Source organism: Scomber scombrus, chromosome 17, assembly GCF_963691925.1.
Source record: "Scomber scombrus chromosome 17, fScoSco1.1, whole genome shotgun sequence".
Lineage (NCBI taxonomy): Eukaryota > Metazoa > Chordata > Actinopteri > Scombriformes > Scombridae > Scomber > Scomber scombrus.
The window spans coordinates 24736152-24755757 of record NC_084986.1 but is presented as its reverse complement, the minus strand read 5'-3'; the positions used below and the strand labels follow the sequence as shown (position 1 = coordinate 24755757).

General features: G+C 38.1%; 1 protein-coding gene across 2 annotated transcripts in view; it reads right to left on the bottom strand.

The window, feature by feature from the left end:
- ube2j1 (ubiquitin-conjugating enzyme E2, J1) overlaps positions 1 to 10758 on the bottom strand; it is a 210083-nt gene extending 199325 nt beyond the window's left edge. For both annotated transcript variants that reach the window (XR_009927307.1, XM_062437402.1), the window contains exon 1: positions 10415 to 10758. Coding sequence is in view for 1 of the 2 variants with exons in the window: in XM_062437402.1 (XP_062293386.1) it covers positions 10415 to 10445 (31 nt within the window). In the remaining variant the exon portion in view is untranslated. The remainder of the gene's footprint in view (positions 1 to 10414) is intronic.
- Positions 10759 to 19606: the final 8848 nt, after the last annotated feature.

The window sequence follows — 19606 nt, the reverse complement described above, 5'->3', positions numbered from 1 at the left end:
AAAATACACAAGAAGCCTAATTCTCCTTTACAATTATTCACTACATGTTTACATGACTACTACAGGACTACTTTTTCTCTCACTGGCTGGTTGCCCCATATTCTTGTGAAAAGCTCTGTGCTGAGCAGCTGGACTTCTATCAGTGAGCTTCGTGTTGTTTGCAGACAGAGAGGCGTTCCTGAGGGAAGTCTTGCACTCTGCTGAACTACATAAATACACAGCCCACTGGTACTGTGTGTTTTAAATATTAATGTTAAAAAATAAATTCAAATTAAACTTTCATTAAAGTTAAACACAGCACAGTGTGTCTTCTTCCACTAAATCATTTTAGTGAAACATAACAGTGTGTTCCCTGCTGTATCTAACTCGAGAGTGACCTGATGAGAGGTGTAAGGCTGTATTCACACCAAAGGCACCAATCAGATGAAGCAGCAGGTTGGTGGTGATGGTGGGGGTTTATTGTTTGAGGTAGCAGTGACAAAAAGAAATATGATCCAGGAAGTTGAGCTGGAGTTACAGATTAATGAATTTCTTATTAATTAACTAATAATAAAGCCAGCGGGGATTTTCTACACATATGTGCTGACTTGACTTGACTCGGCGCATCAGCCCAGCATAACAGGGCTGCCCGCTTTGCAGCTGTAAAACGGTGGATACATCTTTTGAGTGTCGCAACCTTTTTATAACGACTCATCTCAATATCAGAATTTGATCCATTCAGTCCAATAACATTTGAAAAGTCTAGAAGAGCTGCATCATGAATCATTTTATCCCCTTTCCAGTTCAAATGAAAGTTAGTTTACTTGTCCTGAATGATGACAAAGCCCACCCGCCTCCAAGCAGGCTCGGGTGAAATAGGGCGCGCTTTATAACGACTTCCGAGATGGTCCATCTCAGGCACGACTCAGTGTGATCCAGTGTGTTTAAACTGGTAATTGAGATGCAAACTAATACAGCGTGGTTTAACTCAGCACAGTGCCAATGGAAAGAGGCAGAATTCAAGAACTCCAGAAGGTTTTCACGGTTGCAAATGTTTAATCTTTCATTAGGATGAGCATGAGGTAAACAGTCCAATATGGCAGTCATGTTACAAAGTAATCCACCAGGAATGTGCAGTTGCATGCATTTGATTGGCTGTCGGGTTGTGTTCTGGCAAAAAGTGATTTTGGTTCATCTTCTTTTCCAGACAACCGCTGCGTTTCTTTGCTACGCTCCATGTTGTCCCAGCTCCCGCAGTGTTAACGCACCGCCTCTATTCAAATGAATGGGTGGACTGCCGTTTTTCATGCTTTGCAGGATTTGGTGTGAATGTAGTCTAAGTAGTCCTGACAGCGCGGGGAGTAGTGGCCTCCTCCACAAATACCCAGCAGGCCTTGGCACAAGCCAGTAAGACTGGGCCTTATTCCCACAGCAGCAGCAGTAACAAATGAGGCATTTAGTTACACATTATAGCTGTGTGGAGGAGGGACTGGGTGTGCAGAGAAGACACACTCCAGAGTGTGACTGTGTCCATCCTCCCTTTCACTGTCTTCTATCTCTACATCCTGTATAGCATGCATTACACTGTTCATCATATCTTCTGTTTAAATAGTATACTTTTCATCTTGCATCCTAAAGCAAGAACTACAAGAAAAAGAAAGTTTTACAAACCTCACCAGTCTAGAAAATGCTGTTGGCAGGGGTCAGAAAGAGAAAGACACTTTTTGGTGATGGGGAGGGTGAGGGAGCTATAGCTTAAAGCTATTGAGCCTAAAACATCCACTCTATCTTCCTGGTCACAAGTTTTCCACGATTTCCCACTTGGGGAATCCATCAGTGGCCTGCAGAGAGGAATCAGAGGCCGCTCAGAGGTGTGATAGGCTTTCAGGGCCTGGACGGGCACTTCAAAATGAGAGATGTAGTGCTTGGTAGAGTGAACTCAGAGCTTCGTTTAGCAGTATCTCAGCTGGCAGCTCCCGCTTTGATGGCAGGACCGGTGGCACCGCTAAGCTCCTCGGGTCATCGGCAAGATATCCTGGTGTCTGGATCAAACCTCAGAGGGAAGTGTTTGATCTCCACGTGTCAAATCAGCTGTTGCTATCAGTCTGTTTACTTATCCATCTGACTGTCCATCAGTCTATTAAGCTCATAAATAATTTCAATTATTAACTTAAAAATACATTCTGAATTAGGTCTTATTTTTGTAGTATAAATCCTACAACAATACATATTCAATGTATGATATTTTAACATAAATAGACATTTGTAATAAGGTTTTTTTAAATTTTGGTTATTTAAGACTAAGAAATGTACTGAGCTGAACATTTTGATGTTTATTTGACATTCTGTACTGGATTTCCTGTTTCTTATTAGCCAACATGCATGCTATTAACATTAATATTAACAGGGGAAATACATATTCAATACATCAACATTTTTTTAAGTAAAAATAATTTTTTAAGCAACAAAAAGAAAAGTTATGTGTTCGTTTCAACTTTCAAGTTATGTACTAGAATTAGCTGGTTTGTGCCTGTGGCTATTAGAACTTTCACTCTTTTAAAAAGGGTTAGCCATTGCATAAGAACCATCTCATGATGGATAGAGGCAAAGAGCTCTCCAAAACCTTCACAACAAGACTGTTGAGTAACACAAGAATCCTAAAAGTTCCCATAAACACCGCTGTGTCCATTAACTGGAAGTGGAAGAAGCATCACTCCACCGTCAACCGACCACGCGTAGGACTCTTAAGACTGCTGACCTTGCTGTAAGGAAATTAGTCAGAGGAGAAGCTCAAGATCCAAAGACCACTTGATCTGGAAGAAGTGGGTACAGCAGTCACAGAGAAATCAACAGGCAATGCACTCCACCGCCACGGTCTCCATGCACAATCACCCTGTCAGACTCCATAACTGAAGAAAAGACGAGTTGATGCTCAGTTCGAGTTTGGAACGCAACATTTGGAGAATCCTGGAAGAATGCGGTGTAGTCAGGTGAAGGTAAAATTGACATTTTTGACAATAATACTAAGCGCCGTGTTTGGAAGAAAAAAGGCTCTACACACGACCCTCACCACACCAACAGTGAAGTTTGGAGGTGGAAGCATTATGGGATGGGGCTGTTTCTCATGGTAAGATGTTGGAATGTCCCAGTCAACCCAACCCAATACAATATTTGTGAAGATAAAGATACACCTGCAGACCCTTAAACATTTCATATAGCCAAATTCACATGCAGGATGTGTTCATGTGGTTGTGTGGTTGTGTGGTTTGTCCTATTTAAACCACAGTATGATTGCTTTGTCAGTGAGGCGTCTGATAGTCTGAGTTCAGGTGCCCTTTATGATGGCTGAATGTTAATGAAACAGGTGTGAGCACAATATAAATATGTAGTCGACACCAGCCTTTCAAGAGGGTTCCTTTATTGCAGTGTAGTTGATGATGAAGTAGCAGTTGGTGCCATTCTGATAGTTAGTGAATAAGGCTGTGCAGGCCTTTATTGAATAATCAATCATTTGGACACATGCTTTGTTGTCAGTGTTAGCTGGGTACAGTAATGTCCAGCTTCTGAAGCCGGCCTTGATTGTCTCAGAGAGAACAAGCATCTGGAGCACTTAAAGGACTGTCAACACTCCATCTAAAATATGTGAAAAGGACATTCAGGTCAGTGGTTATAAGAAATACTACAATTGTACTATACTGAAGTTTGCACAAACTGGGATTAAGTTCAATGACATGTTATTTAAAAGTTGTTCCTACAACTTCTCTGCATGACAACTACAGTATGGATAGGGTTAGAGAATGATTGTGGTTAGCTTATCATCTATAAACAATGATATCGTTATTATTAGAAAAGTTTGTGGTAGAAGCGCACATCCAGAGTAAGAAAGCAGGTACTGGACCAAATAACAAAATATGTAAAAGCAAGAAAAAAGTCGGCACACTGCAATTTAATAGGATACCACAAGTGATGTTTGGAGCTCGATGCTCTTCTCCAAAAATCACTTGTGGTCCCCAATTAAATTTTCCTGCATTAGGATCTGCAGTGTGCAGACTTTTTCTTGCTTTAACATATGGTTATTATTGCAACTGAAAACTTGCTCAAGGTAATAGATATATTGCTAGCGCTTTTTATTATGTATGAGGTTACATAAGGCTGTCGTGAACCACACAACACTTAAAAGAGCAATGAAAAGAGCAAAATATATACAAAAATGCTCTAAATGTATTCAATAGCTATTTATTTGAGGGTTAAGTTAAGGTTAAGGTTAAGTAGGCTTTACATGTAAACAGCTGTAGGTGCAAACTGCTATAGCAACTCGAGTGCACAGCAATGCATTATCAATACTAGTAAGTAGATTTCTATACCTGAGGTCAAAATAATAAGACAATTTCATAAGGTGCAATGGCAAATAATAACTCCTAATGATAACTACACGGTCGCCCATAAAGTTGGAATAAAATATTTTTGACCTCTTTCCATGAAATGATTGTGAAAATGTGATTTATTCTTGATTGATAAAGTGTATATTCTCAAAATTGTATTGTAAATAGAAAATAAAAAGAGGAATGTGTGACAACAAAATTATTCCAACTTTATGGGCGACGGTGTATATAGTCTGATGACAGTACACATTACCCAGCATGCCTCTGAAATGCAGGTGGAATACACTCTGCGTGCCTGCTATGAGTAGTCTAGATGCAATACAGTGACCAGGCTTCCCAGTTTTCCAGGGGTGTCCAGGTTTCAGGGAGCACCCTTACAAATATCTGTAAAATACTAAAATGTCTGAGTCCTCAACTTTAACTACCAATTCAACTACTACCACAATTAAAACGATCAGTATGATATTATATTTGTGCTTACATAGATGTTTTATCGTGTTCTGTCTCACTCACCTAACCCAATATAAAAACAAAGCCCTCAACATTGATTTGTCTGTATGTCTGTCAATCAATCAATGTAACCTTGTCAAGACTGTTGCTAGCCTGTAACATTTGTGTCTCTTTCTGACAGAGCCTGTCAGTATGCTAACAGTTAGCTGTCATATCAAAGAGAGAGTCAGTCTTTTTTAAGAGCTCCAGGAGGCTTTCTCCTTACTACATCAACTACCCAGCAATAAAAATGCTGCATTCTGTTCCGTAAAGGTACATTCTGGGTCGTGAACAGTGGATATGTCCATATAAAAGATTATATTAAGACGGCCAAACATAGGCGGTGGTTTCACTGAGAGCTCCAGAAAAGAAAGTCTAACAAAGAAGAGAGAGTGCAGAGTGTAAAGTACCTGGCAATCTTCTTAAAGGTACCTTTTGTTATTAACAAAGTGCAATTGTGATATAATGTTTGGATGTTTTAATCTTTGTTTGGCCAGCTCATGGCATTGTGAAGACGTAAGTTAAAGTTATTTTTATGTTGTAGCCTATGAACATATTTATAGGCCACAAACAGATTTGTACTTGTTTTTTGTACGTCTGGATGAAAATCATGTGCTGCTGATTCATCCAGTATGAAGTTAGTGAGGAGAGGGGAGGGGGATTCCAGGTCGTGCCTGGATGCACTGTGACAGGCGTTCCAGTGCTCCATATCCCCCTGCTGACTTTCATATCCCATGCCCATTTTTGGTTCCTCCTTCCGGAAAACAGTGAGCCGAGATGACAAGGAAAAGCCCTTTCTGCGTTCACAGAGGTCCGGTCACTGGCCCAAGGCAACAGGGTGATAATCCTCGGACGCCAAATCATCTTATGTAACACACATTTTGAATGTTTGCCACCGGGAATGATTCAGAATCGGCCCAGAGGGGAGAGAGGAGACACTATTGCATAATATGGAGCCAACTTTAAATCTATGAAAGGCACAGAGGAGGAAGTAATAGATTCCTCCACAGTCTGAGCACTTTTTACTGCTTCTACTATATTCAGCTAAAAAGTTAAAGCCTCAAGTACAAAAGACAGATAATCCCACTATTTGAGTCAGCTCCTAAATTTAGTCAAAACAGTATAGGGTATGATAAGGTACATTTTACACCACACACTGCACTGGCTGTACTTATTAGAATCTAACATAAACTGTTCAACGCTGTGAATGTGAGCATAAGGGTAACACTCAGAAAAATAAAAAGCTAGCCATGAGTCACAATAGAAACAGCTGTAAACATCACTGTATCACTTTAAATTCATTCTCCTACCACTTTATAAGCAGCCTGTTAACAGTCTCAGTATTTATCAATGGCCTTCATGGCTGCTCCTACCTTCAAGCTACTAATATTCAAAGTTTGCAGAGGGAATGTTAGCAAGAGTTTCCCGATGGAGAAAAATTTAAACGTAATGTAGCGAGTCCTTAGAGGAAATAATGTTACTACTGCTGCACGCTGTAGATCTTTTAATGTGGTTGATCGTTATATTTAGTGAGAGGCTGCTTTCCATAGTCACCAAATGCCTGTTCTCAAAGAGTGCTGACTGAAAGAGACCCATTAAAAAGAAAAAGCTCAAAATAAAAAGACAACCTCTGAAACAAAGTTAAATGTGGCTTTAACTAATATTAGCACTGAAGAGTCAGTCTGATGATATAGTTATGAAGTTAATAAAACTATCTACATTCCTCACAAATTGTCACTAAACTTACAGATTTTGAATAATAATAAATAATAAATGCTATAGTGTTATAGGAGACTGTATGGATGGACTGGATGTAGAAATATTGTATTAGCACATGTTTTGAAGAACCACACTCAGACTACCTGCGTTATGATATCTATTGTTATGAACATAAAATGCACTGAGAGCAGTCACCATGACGATTATAGCAGTAATATGAGTTGCTGATCCCAGCACTGTGTGGGAAAAATCACCTAATTATAACTGTGGTGTAAATGGCACTCAGTGTTTGTCAGACTGCTTTAAAAGTAGAACAACCTTATGAATTCAAAGAGAACAATGACACCAGATCACAGCACAGGTTAGTTCCTATCATATCTCATACCATCACTGAACTGGGACACACTGGTGTCCGCTTACTACTGAAATGAACCGCAGCAGAACTAGGTCAGAGACAGGTTCCCTCTATCTGACTAACTTCTGTTGTCAAAAGTTGAACTAACTAAATGAGTGTGTATTATTCTAACATGTTCGAAAATATGTGAGGAAATGGTGATGAAACATGTGCATGAAGAAGACACCACAGTAAGAGTAGTTCCTCTGATACAAGAACTCTGACTCTCAATATCAAAACTGAGAACTGGACACACCAGTTCCATCTCAGTGCTTCCAAGCAAATCATGCATGTCTGGGGAATTAAGCACCTGTATGTGTCTACAGTGTGCGTGTGTGCGTGTGTGCGTGTGTGCGTGTGTGCGTGTGTGTGTGTGTGTGTATGTGTGTGTGTGTTCTCATACAGAAAGAGTTGTACAGCTGTAGAGCAAACATTAAAGGCGCCCTCCAATCAGAATATTTCCCCTTGTTAACATGTCCATGTGGAGTTTTTCATATTCTACAAGACATATCAGTAGTGAAATAAGCAGTCAGCATCATAGCTGAGCATTTCCACTTTGAAACTGGAGTGTACTGAGGACAGTTTTAAGATGTGCAGTGAAGAGTAGCGACATGTTGAGATAAAACGCTGAGTGCAGTATATTTCTGTTTAGCCAAGTTTCCATCTGGAGAGAAACACAACAGTTCTTCATCTCCTACTGAATGCTCAGTCTCAGTTGGATCACATCTATTTTGTTATTCAGTGAACGAACGTTGACCTGAAAGAGCGATGGAACAGCTGGCCTTGTCTCGTTAGCTTTTAGCTTGGCTAACACAGCGTCCCGCTAACCCCTCTTCTGCCTCTGTGCACACCTCTTCCCCTGACCTCTGAGCTGTTGCAGTCTGCTACGCCAGTCTGCTGCTGCTGCAGGAGCCACAGTCTGCTGAGTGTTGTACTGAGCTACAGTGGAAGTGATGCAGGCGAGTTGTTAATAGAGTTCAGAAGTTGGGTTGGAAAGTACCTTGTTGGCCAAGTTGGACTGGCCTTATCACTGGAAAACATATCCTGCATGATAACACCTGAATGTGAAAGAGGTGCAGTGGAAAATCTATCTGTTAATGTGTAACATTCCACTAGACCTTATAATTATAATAATGATAGTAATAATACCAAAAAATTAAAGGGGAAAATAACTACTAACTAAATATTCACATGTGTCTTGCAGCCCATGATTGTCTCCTAATTATAGGTCATGTGCAGACACATTTCCTCAGATGGCCCCACAGGCCTGTTCCACACTGGGACACACACAGAAAGTTTGAAATATGAATAGAAAAACAGACTAGCCACAAATGTCAACATAAAGTCATGCATGCATTCAATATTCATTTACTTGCATGTTCCTAAATACCACACATAAATAACTGTGAATGAACTTATGTAAACTTTATATAAACTTTGACTTTCTCTGCTCAGGGTTTTAGGGAGTTTTTCCTTTTCTGAATTAAGGTCATAAAGCTGAGAACACACCATCACTGCAGCGCCACGGGACTTCGTATGACATGCATCAAATGCTGCCCCAAGCAACAATAGGAAGAGTCAGTCTACAGTTACCTGAAGTATTATCAGTACAGCACAGGACAACAAAATACCATGGGTGAGCTACCTATCATAGTTGTCTATTTTTAATTCATAACATAAAATAATCATTTGAGCAGTGAGATTATGTTTTGAAAGCAGAACATCAACCATATCATCGTTGCCATGTAAACACAGGCTCACATGAAGAAGTTCAAACTACAGTGAAAAGCAAGCTACAAACTAGTAAATAACTCATAGTTTGACCAACATTGTACTGACATGTGCAGCATCTTGCATGATGAGCACCAGCTAATCAGGTGCTTGGAGGGGTGAGCTGACCAGGGGTCAGTGCTGATGCACAGTAGTTAAAAGTGATGTGATGTAGCCTACAACTATTCTACTATAATATTCATATACATGGACATATAGTAACATAGATGTACCTAAGTACAGTTTATTTTAATGCTTCTAATTGTAATTGTAAAAGTGTAGGTTGAACCTCAATTTATTTTTTTCTACTTCTATTTTATTCTATTCTTCTTTAGTAAGTGAGTGCATTTTATTTCAATACATATAAAGTCACCGGCAACTTTATTAGGTACACCTGTGCAATCTAATGCAATCCAATACAACAGCGCTGCTTTAAATTCTACTTTTATGAAGTTTATACATTTTAAATTTTTGTTGACATTGTAAAAAAAAAAGTGATAATTCTCCTTTATGTTGATTACTGAAGTCATACTAAGTGATGATAGTGTACTGGGGTGCCTTATATTGACCGGTGTTCCTAATATTTTGCCCCCCTCGTGTATGTTAATGGAGTGGACAAAATATTAGGAACACCATTCAATATAATGTATCGTAGTATACCACCATCACTTAGTATGACTTCAGTAATAAACATAAAGTAGAATTATCACTTTTTTTTTTACAATGTCAACTCAAAATGTAGAATTTAAAGCAGAGCTGTTGTATTGGATTAAATTAGATTGCACAGGTGTACCTAATAAAGAGTCCAGTGAATGTACATATATGATTTAGTAAAGTAGAATACAATTTCTATAGTCTTTTCTTATTTAAAACATGGGTAGTCTGTCTAACTATGTTCCAGTCACTTTGCAAATTATCTTATTTTAGCACAGTAATCCTGCAATGCAAATATTGCTAAGTTTCAGTTTTCAGTTTCAGTATTAACACAGGGCAATGTTAACGGATACTCACAGGGCTACACAGAAGACCTCATGTAAATTAACACCTTCACAGACAAAAGCTTGTACTTTTATTGGGTATAGCCTCAGTATGTAGACTGAATCTTCCACACACACTATTTTCTTGCATAAAAGCTCACATTTATAGGGCATGAGTACATAAAAACATAACCCAGAGAGTGTTTTTTTCCATGTTGTATGTATTTAGTCACACATCATCTTCAGCAGTGTCATTTTAGATAAACCAAACACAGAAAAACAGCAGCATATGGAGTTTTAATACTGCCTGTGACTCACTTGTTGCTAGGAAAATAACCCATCTACTGAATGAATACTTACAGTTACACTTTCAGTACTTCACTTCTGTTCCAATTAAAGATCATTCACATGACTGTAGCTACACAAGCAGACGTGTCCTCACCAAAGCGCACCACGTACTTTTAACAAGTCAAATAACCATGTAAGCCCAAAACAATAGCCAAGGCTATGTCAGTGCCATATGGCAACGAACACAAACACGATGAAGCACAGTTATAAACTTTGTATGCGATTAGTATCACTGTACCAATGTCGTTTAGAAGAAGGGAGTTCAGCTGTGTTGAATAATTAAAGAATGTCAACAGTGAACTGCTGGGTTTCAGCACAGAGCTACAGAACACCATGGCATTTAAAAGTGAGCTTACCTGGACTCTTGAGGTTGTATTTATTCTCCATGTTGCGAGCCGTCGAGCACTCTTTTTAATAATGAAGTGCTGCTGACTTTCTGTTGCTAACTCGCTAGCAAACTTAGCTCCTGGCTACCAATTTCTCGTTAGCTTAACTCAGCACCTCCAGCTAGCTTGGTTGGTTTCTTCAATAAGAGCAGGGCAGCAGCAGCAGCAGAAGCCGTGAGTCGTCTGCTTTGGCCGGTGTGAAGCTCGGATAGAAAGTGTGTTGCAGCCAGGTGTGAGGGAACTAAAGACGGCCTGTTTCTAAAGTTGTCAGCTGTTTTGGTTTTCAAACTGTTTATTTGAGGCTAGGTTTCGCGTGACGTCGTTTGTGGAAACGTAAACAGGAAGTGACTCACTGGCTGTTGATTGGCTGGTTGGGTCCCCACTTCTGGGGATGGCGCATGCGCATTACTGCAAGAGATGTTTCAGCATTCAGTAGTGTCATGATGGAAGAAGGCCTGGTTTCTACATAATCGATACTTAATCACCAATAAAGTGACGGAAATATTCTTTAAAATCATTCATGAAGTCTATCCAGCTAAAAACTATTTAAAAGAGACACTGATGTGAGTTGTAGTATGTGTTATGAATGTCCAGAAACTATTGTACAACCCCATTCAACTCCCCCCTAAAACCAAAAGCAATTAATACTGTAACACACTGTGCTATGTTAAAGATCTTTATATATATCCCCATCCCCATAGAGTTAATTTATAGTTGTAACATTTACATTTTCTTTACATATACATTTTTTTTTTAATCTTAGTATTTGTTATATGTACCCAGGATGTATATGGTTTTTGTATGTTGTGTTCATATAATCTTTTTGTTTTGTTTTTTGTTTCTTGTCAATAAAAAAAGTTTGAGGGGGAAAAAAAGTAAATCTATCAGTGGTCGTGCAGTTTAAACATAATTTGAAACTATTATTTGCTGCTATAAATAAATGAATAAAAAAAGAATAATACTGATTTAATCATTCTTTTGTGACATTTTTTTTATCAATTGAAACTCAATTATAGAAGTCTTGTTGAAGATATAGTTAATAGGTGCAATATAATATCATTTCAGACATACTCACCAGCATACATTGTGTTATGGTTAAACAAACATCTAATTACTAATTGTAAGACACCGTTACATTGTGGATGCATATATGTTCTTTTTCTACAAATACATATGCTAAGATTAGTAATTAGTTACATGATCAAAATTAAAACAAGAAAAATTATTATGACCCCTCCCTGCACTGTTTCCACATATACAGGACCAATTTGGACACACCTACTCATTCAATGGTTTGTCTTAATTTTTTCCTTTTTTGTACATTGTAGAACATTACTGACATCAAAACTATGCATTTAAACATCTTGAATTATATAGTGAATAAAAAGTATGAAACAAACCAATATAGCTTTCATATTTTAGATTCCTCAAGTAGCCACCTTTTGCTATGATGGCAATTTTGCAAACTCTTGGCATTTTTACAGCTTCAGTAGGTCATCACCTGGAATGCTTTTCCAAAAGCTTTCCAACAAGCATTTGTGTTGTTGTCCTGTTGGAAAACAAATGACGGTCGCGCTAAGCACAACCAGATGGGATGGCGTGTCGATGCAGAATTTTGTGGAAGCCACGCTGGTTAAGTGTGCCTTGAATTAATGAATGAACCCATAAATCGCCACAGTGTCACCAGCGGAGAAACAACACACCATCACACCTCCTCTTCCTCTGCTCACCTTCTCTGCATCTCACAAAGTCCTGGTTGTAGATCTGAAAAGGTAAAACTAGATCATGCACATGTTTTTAATCATACACCACATTATATATATTGTATCTTATATTCAAACTTCAATGGATTGCTGATGGAAGTTCTTCATAACTGGTAGATCCCTTTGAGAGGTGCTGTCAGGTGGAGAGGGAAAATATATTCCATGATAAATATTCCATGTCTCATCTTCTGTTTAATGTTCCCCGCTTGTTATTTTTATGAAGTCAAAGTAAAAGACAGTGACAGTCATTCTACTCCATTTGGCTTTAATAGATTTGATACAGCAAATTTTGTTTTAAAACCTCTCCACTACTGCAAAATGTAACCAATTTAAGTCTTTAAATATCTCTCCACTGATCCTTCCTTATGTTTAGACCTTACTGTCTCCATTCTGTCACCCTCCTCCTGTCACCAAATATCAAAAAAACTCACTATCTGTCTGTCTGCCTGTCTCTCTCACTCAATATTAATGCAAAAGTAATTCAGCGGCTGAAATGTCAAGCAAATGTCAGTTTCAGAGATGAAGCAATACACAGAAATCTGTGAGTCACAGAGCAGGCTATTTTACCGAGATTTCACAGAGATTTTACTGATGCTTTAAAAGCTTTATAGAGGTTAATATGACTTACTTTGATCTTGACCTGCTTGTGACTTTGTCCTGCCAGTACAGATGAAGTTTGAACCATTTTATTCAAATTTAAACATAGGATTTATAAAATTCCTGCCAACTTGACTAAATTATAGTTTCCACATGGCAGGATTGATGAGCAACTACATAAGATACATTTCAGGTGTTGATAGATTATTAACAATAGAAGAAAGCAGAACTGTTTGTTTCAATTGGCAACACAAAATTAAAGAGGACCTATTATGCTTATTTCCAGCTCTATATGTTTTATTCTGGGACTCAAATAGAGTACATTTGCATGTTTAACCATTCAAAAATCTCCTTACTTATCTCATATTGGCCCTTTATGTGCAGCCCCTCAGTTCAGCCTCTGTCTCTAACTGGCAGTTTTAGCTCCTGTCTCTTTACAGGACCAGTGTGTACGATTTAATGGCACCTTTAAAAAAAAAATGTATTATTATTATTATTTAATTTTTTTTTAGATCATGGACCATGTACAGAAAAAAACATTAATCTTAAAAAAAAAAAAAAAAAAAAAAAAAAAAGGAGAAAAGATGCTCTGCACCAGATTTAGCCAACAGCTAATTTTCATCTGCAGTCCCTGAGCAGGTAAAGGAAAACAATAAAACACAGAGTAAAACCTAACACATAACCAACATACTATTCATACCCACACAAATACACACACACACCTAGTAGTTATGCCTCAGATTGCAACCAACTGAAGGTAATGAAAACAGAACAATCCTTATTTTTCAGTGTTTATACACTAATTAAAAAATACCTTTGAATATTATATTCAATTTCTGCTAAGTTCATTCCCCTCAACAGTAATGTTTTTTCCCCCCAGAAATCATGCCCCGGTGACTCAAGATAATCCACAGACCTTGCTGTGAGCAGTTATGTGTAGGAACTATTTTCTTTCTACTGAACTATGCCCGCCAGCCATCTCACCACGCAGAAGGAGCATGCATCTACTCATGGTTTGTGTGCATGTGTGTGTGATCATATGTGGACATTAAATTTGTGCTTGGGTACAGTATGTTTGAAGGAGAAAGAAAGGGAGCGGGCAGAGGGGGAGGGAGTGGGTAGCAGTAGCAGATGCTGGCAGCACCCCCAGTCAGGACAGCGTAAAGGGGGTAACAGGACTGTGGTCTGAAGACACTGGATCAGTATTATTAAGACTACATTTATTATTACAATTATAAGCAAAATCGTCACATTTTCACAATATTTGCATTGGCTTTTACATTGGCTTTGAGCTCCTCCAAGATCCTCAGGAGGGTGCTAATCCTTTACAGGTCCGATCCCTGTCAGAACTGTCTTCCAAATCTCAGTAGTGCTGCTTTATTAGAGACAGACAGATATATTCAAATACAGCCACATTAAAGTTAAAGTTTGGGCAAATATGGACATAAAGAAAGCAACACACCATCATATTTACCTGAAGACAATTTGTGGTCAAAATGTTATCATATCCACATAGAATAAAAGAAGGATTTAGGAACATTGAGTCAGTATTTTTCCATCTTTCTGAGCAGATACTTAGATGACCTATCATCTATACAGACTGTATGGATGTGAGTAACCCTCTTGTGGAGATCCAGTCCTCCACACAGCCTCCAAGCAGGTGGTGCAGCCCCATCAATGTCCTTGGCTTGAAAATGATTTTCTTCATCCATAAAAGGAGGGAGTTTAATGTTACCTGTCCTTTGGGAGTATATTATATTGTCTTTTAAATTGTTGAAACAGCAGAAAAAACATAAACTGTGATGCAACATTAACCAATGATGAGCCTATGACTGAAAAACACTGTGCATCATCATTTCAAAGGAACCACTGTGCAAAATGAATTCCACTCAACGTCATATTTCCAGATCACATAGCAAAGCAACAAAGGGATGCTTGACCACTGGCTCATGCCGCACCACATCAAGTGCAACCCAGTTCTTCTTACATGTGTGCCCACGCACTTCAAGCCTTGCAGTTGATTGCTCTAGTCATATACTGTACAGAAGCCAAGGGCATTTTGCTACAATGTCAAAACCAACAGAAGCTATAGACATGTCATATAGAGCCCTGACCTTGCCCTCAACGCATGTTCTTGCTGCATGATGTACATTCATGAAACCAAGGTTATTGGAAATAGTGGAGAAACTTGGTTCTTCTCTGTGTGCTCTGCATCTTGTATTCCTATTCTCTCCAATTGTTCTTCCATAATTTCTACTTTTTAAGTTTATACATTTTCAATTTAGTTTACATTGTAAAAAAAGTGATCATTCTACTTTATTTAGTTTATTACAGAGGTCGTACTAAGTGATGGTGGTGTACTGAGGTGCATTATAATGACTGGTGTTCCTAATATTTTGCCCCCCTCATGTATGTTAATGGAGTGGACAAAATATTAGGAACACCATTCAATATAATGCATTCTAATACACCACATCACCCATTATGACCTCAATAAAAAACATAAAGTAGAATTATCACTTTTTTGACAATGTTAACAAAAACTGAAAATGTGTAAACTTAATAAATGTAGAATTTAAAGCAGAGCTGTTGTATTGGATTAAATTAGATTGCACAGGTGTACCTAATAAAGAGGCCAGTGAGTGTATATTGTAATATATAAGAATATACTGAGACATTAGTTACAATATATGCAGAAAGAGTCATGATGTTCCAAGAATAAACAAGAAAAAGTTACAATATAACCCCATAAAAGTCAGAATAATTAAAATATCATAATATCATTGTTATGACCCAGGCATAGGGGCACCTGGATCACACACGATACCCCTGCTCTTCCCACGCCCAAGGAGGTCAGCCAACATCAAAGACGAAGGTTTAAGTAGCAGATTTATTTAGAACATCGGAGCGGAGCAATGCCAAAATAACTAACAAAGCAACTATAGATCCTTATCTTACCTGCCCAGAAAATAAAGATGAAAATCAGAAGACATTCAAACTAACCTAACTCCTACAGGAAATAACCAGGAGAAAAAAGGTAAGAAACGCAGAAACGGCTTCTCCCTCCTACTTATGGCTGCTACTGGTTTCAGAAATTTACAATTATTTACAATGTTACCACTACTATAGATACATAGCACACTTCACCAAATAGGTCATACAAAGGCTGCTGTCAGTTGGGAATGGGGAGAGTCAGAGGGCGAAGGCTGGCATCAGCTGGTTTTTAAAAGGAGCAGTCAGCCAATCCGCAGGCAGCAGCCCGGTCACGCCGTTAGTTGGGAAGCAACCCACCTGCAGCTCATCTCTCAACACACATACACACACACACACACACACACACACACACACACACACACACACACACACACACACACACACACACACACACACACACACACACACACACACACACACACACACACACACACACACACACACACACACACCTGATTGCTACTGCAGAGGGGAGGAGAGAGAGAGAGAGAGCTGTCAGTACAGAACATACACATGACCCCAGTCACAACAATCATAGTGTAACAAACCAAAGTTGTCACACAATGCAATGGACAAAGAAAAAGGAGGAGTTTCCATGAAGTTCCATGAAGGTCGAGCAAAACTTCTTTTTTTTTTTTCATCATGAGGCACCTGTGGCTCAGGAGGTAGAGTAGCCAATCAGAAGATTGGTGGTTCGATTCCCGGCTCCTCCAGTCCACGTCGTTGTGTCCTTTGGAAACACACTTAACCCCAAATTGCTCCCATTGTCTACGCCAACAGTTTTTGAATGTGTGTGAATGGTTAGTCTCCATCTGAAGAGCAGGTTGGCATCTTGCATGGTAGCCCCCTGCCATCAGTGTAATCATGAATATGTGTGAATGGGTGAATGTGACATGAAGTGTTAAAGTACTTTGGGAGGTCAAAAAGAGAAAAAGTGCTATATAAGTACAGTACAGTCCATTCACCATCAATCTTTACACAAAAACATTTAGCATATTTAACCTTTAGCAATCCTGTCTAATGTAAATTATACATTTATACAATATATTAAATACAGCAAATACTTTCCCCAATTACCAGTATGTTGTTAAAGAAATGTCATCACTGGCTGGATTATGTTCATAGACTATGTTTCTTTCCATTGAAGGGAGTGCTACATTTGTGTAACACACAGATGTCATTTTATCTGTAAAAAAAACAAGACCATGATGCTTCACTTTAGCCCTAATCAAGTGCTGCCAGTGTCTAAAGTAACCATGAAACAGTTCAATCATGTTGTAGATTGCATATTGTAGAGAAACAAATGAAATCTGTTGGCAGTGCACATTTTTCTGATCAGTGTTAACATTTTGGGACTTGCCAGAAAATTAAATTAACAACATTTCCTCACATTATATTAACATTATCTGTGCAGCATTGCAGCATATTTGCTGTTGCAAATTAGCGAGCAGATAAACAGAATTTCTGGGGGGGACAGAGCTGCCTTGGGATCAGAATGTGTGACAAAATCATTTCCACTTATAAGCTTTTTTTTTTAAACCACAGTCTTCACCAAGCAAATGGAACTGACTCAAGTGTTATTACGTGACCTAAGCATGGAACACCTGTCTCTTTATTCACCAAATGTACTGCTCCAACCTGAACCCACATGAACCCACCTCCATGGTTGGTGTGGAGGAGGATTACAGTGAAGGAAGTACAGCAGTGAGTTTAAAACCTGTAGTCATTGACTTTTTGGCCACCTGGGCGAGTACAAGTGGTAAACACAACATTTGAAACAACTGTATAAAGTTTTCATCTCAACCAGCAGACACACAGCAACAGTAACATTCACCTGGAGTCATGTTTTAGGCAATTGGACTCTCCTCTTAGCTTTGTTTTTTCTGTCTTCACCTGTGAGCCTCTGAGAACATATCTAATTCTTTAGCTGCTAAATGCTCCACTATGTTCACCAGCTAGTCTCTAACATTGCCTGCCATGTGTTTGGTGCTGGGCAAGTAGTGTACAGTGGATTTATCAGAGCTTCTTCACTGAAAAGTCTTCAATTCCAGTCTTTTTATTTGATTTGTTTTGATGTTTTAAAATGTTGTTCTACTTTATTTTATTATTTGATTATTATTTATTATGGTTTTAAACTTTTTATCTTCTTATTCCATTTTTTATTTTATTTACTTTTTTTTAAACCTAGTTTTAGTCTGGCTTTTATTAAAATTTCATTTTCATTCTATTTTAACCCAGTTTTTTTTCTTAGTTTCTTTACATTATTATTATTATTATTATTATTATTATTATTATCATTATTATTATTATTATCATTATTATTATTATTATTATTATTATTATTATTATTATTATTATTATTGTACATTTTTATCATCTTGCATGCATTGGTCTCATTTTTATTATGCCTGTATGAAAGAAGCTATATAATTAGGTTTGATTGATTGATTGATTGATTGATTGATTGATTGATTGATTGATTGATTGATTGATTGATTGATTGATTGATTGATTGATTGATTAAAAACAGCTGCCTGCTGGAAACAACAGCGATGAGAGTGCTCAGAAAGAGCTAAATGGTAAAACTGCAGGCTGTAAAACCAAAACAATGAGCTAAAAGATGCTGCAGCTACTGATAATTCTCTGTGGATTATCGGGAGAGGTGTCATACATGCTCTCATCATCACTGCATTACATGTGCTGTGGGGAAGACTACCTATGGCAAGCTGTTTTAACATTTAATCAAAGCACATTCCACAGAGTGTTATTACATTTTATATATCCATAATAGCATCTCTCCTGGTCACAATTGTATTCTCACTAATCAGAATAATTAAATAAATCCACAATAAAACTCTTACTAGTAGAAAATGTATTTCCAAGATATCTACAACTTTGATTGTTCTACTCAAAATTAAATTGAAGATATTGGAAAAGTATATGAGGACTTTTTTTATCATTTAATAGCTAGACTGGATATGAATCGCTGATATCTGTAATGCAATTCTTACTCATCAAAATGTATCCACAACATCATCTTCCTTGGACAAAAGAAGTCACTTTTGCCATTCGTGTGCAATTTCAGATATCCACAATTACATTTTTGATTAAACGACTAACCTCAAATTTGAATTCAACCCTACTTCAGTGGAGATCTGCCGTGTCTGTGCACCAGAGGAAATGTCCAGCTCATGCCACTAATGTGACCGAATGTCTCTGACACATTCATGAAAAACTTCCAGAGCTCAAAACTCAACTTATCAAATCAGAAAATGCCTTTTATGTTGGTTCGTTTATGAGCGCACGGACCAACAACATATATCTGCCATTTAAAGTGGAGGATGTGTTGGAGGCTTTCTGCATCATTTCTGTCATTTCATGCCAATTTAATGTCACGTTATAACTGGAAAACCACATCAAGTAAACTGCCAAATCCTGAGAGAAAATGCACCAATCCTCAACTGTTAAATTGATCTCTTTATTGCCTCTGCTTATCCAGACAGTGAAGAACGACGAGAAATATATATGATAAATGGGAGCTAATAATAATATGTATGTAAATAACCTGTACATTAGCCTGCAGGGTCTAACGTCACCCTGGTAGCTCCCTTTTTTTAATGTGTGAAGTGTGCAGATAAGCATGGATGTTCGATCACACACTCTCTCATACATACATATTACCCCAAGGGACTTAACACATCTCATCACTGTTGTGAGAAAATAATTAGATGCTGGAGCAAAGAAGAGAAGGGGAAATTGATATGGGATGATTGGATCAGAGAGGCTTATTCAGCAGTTGGAAGCAGTC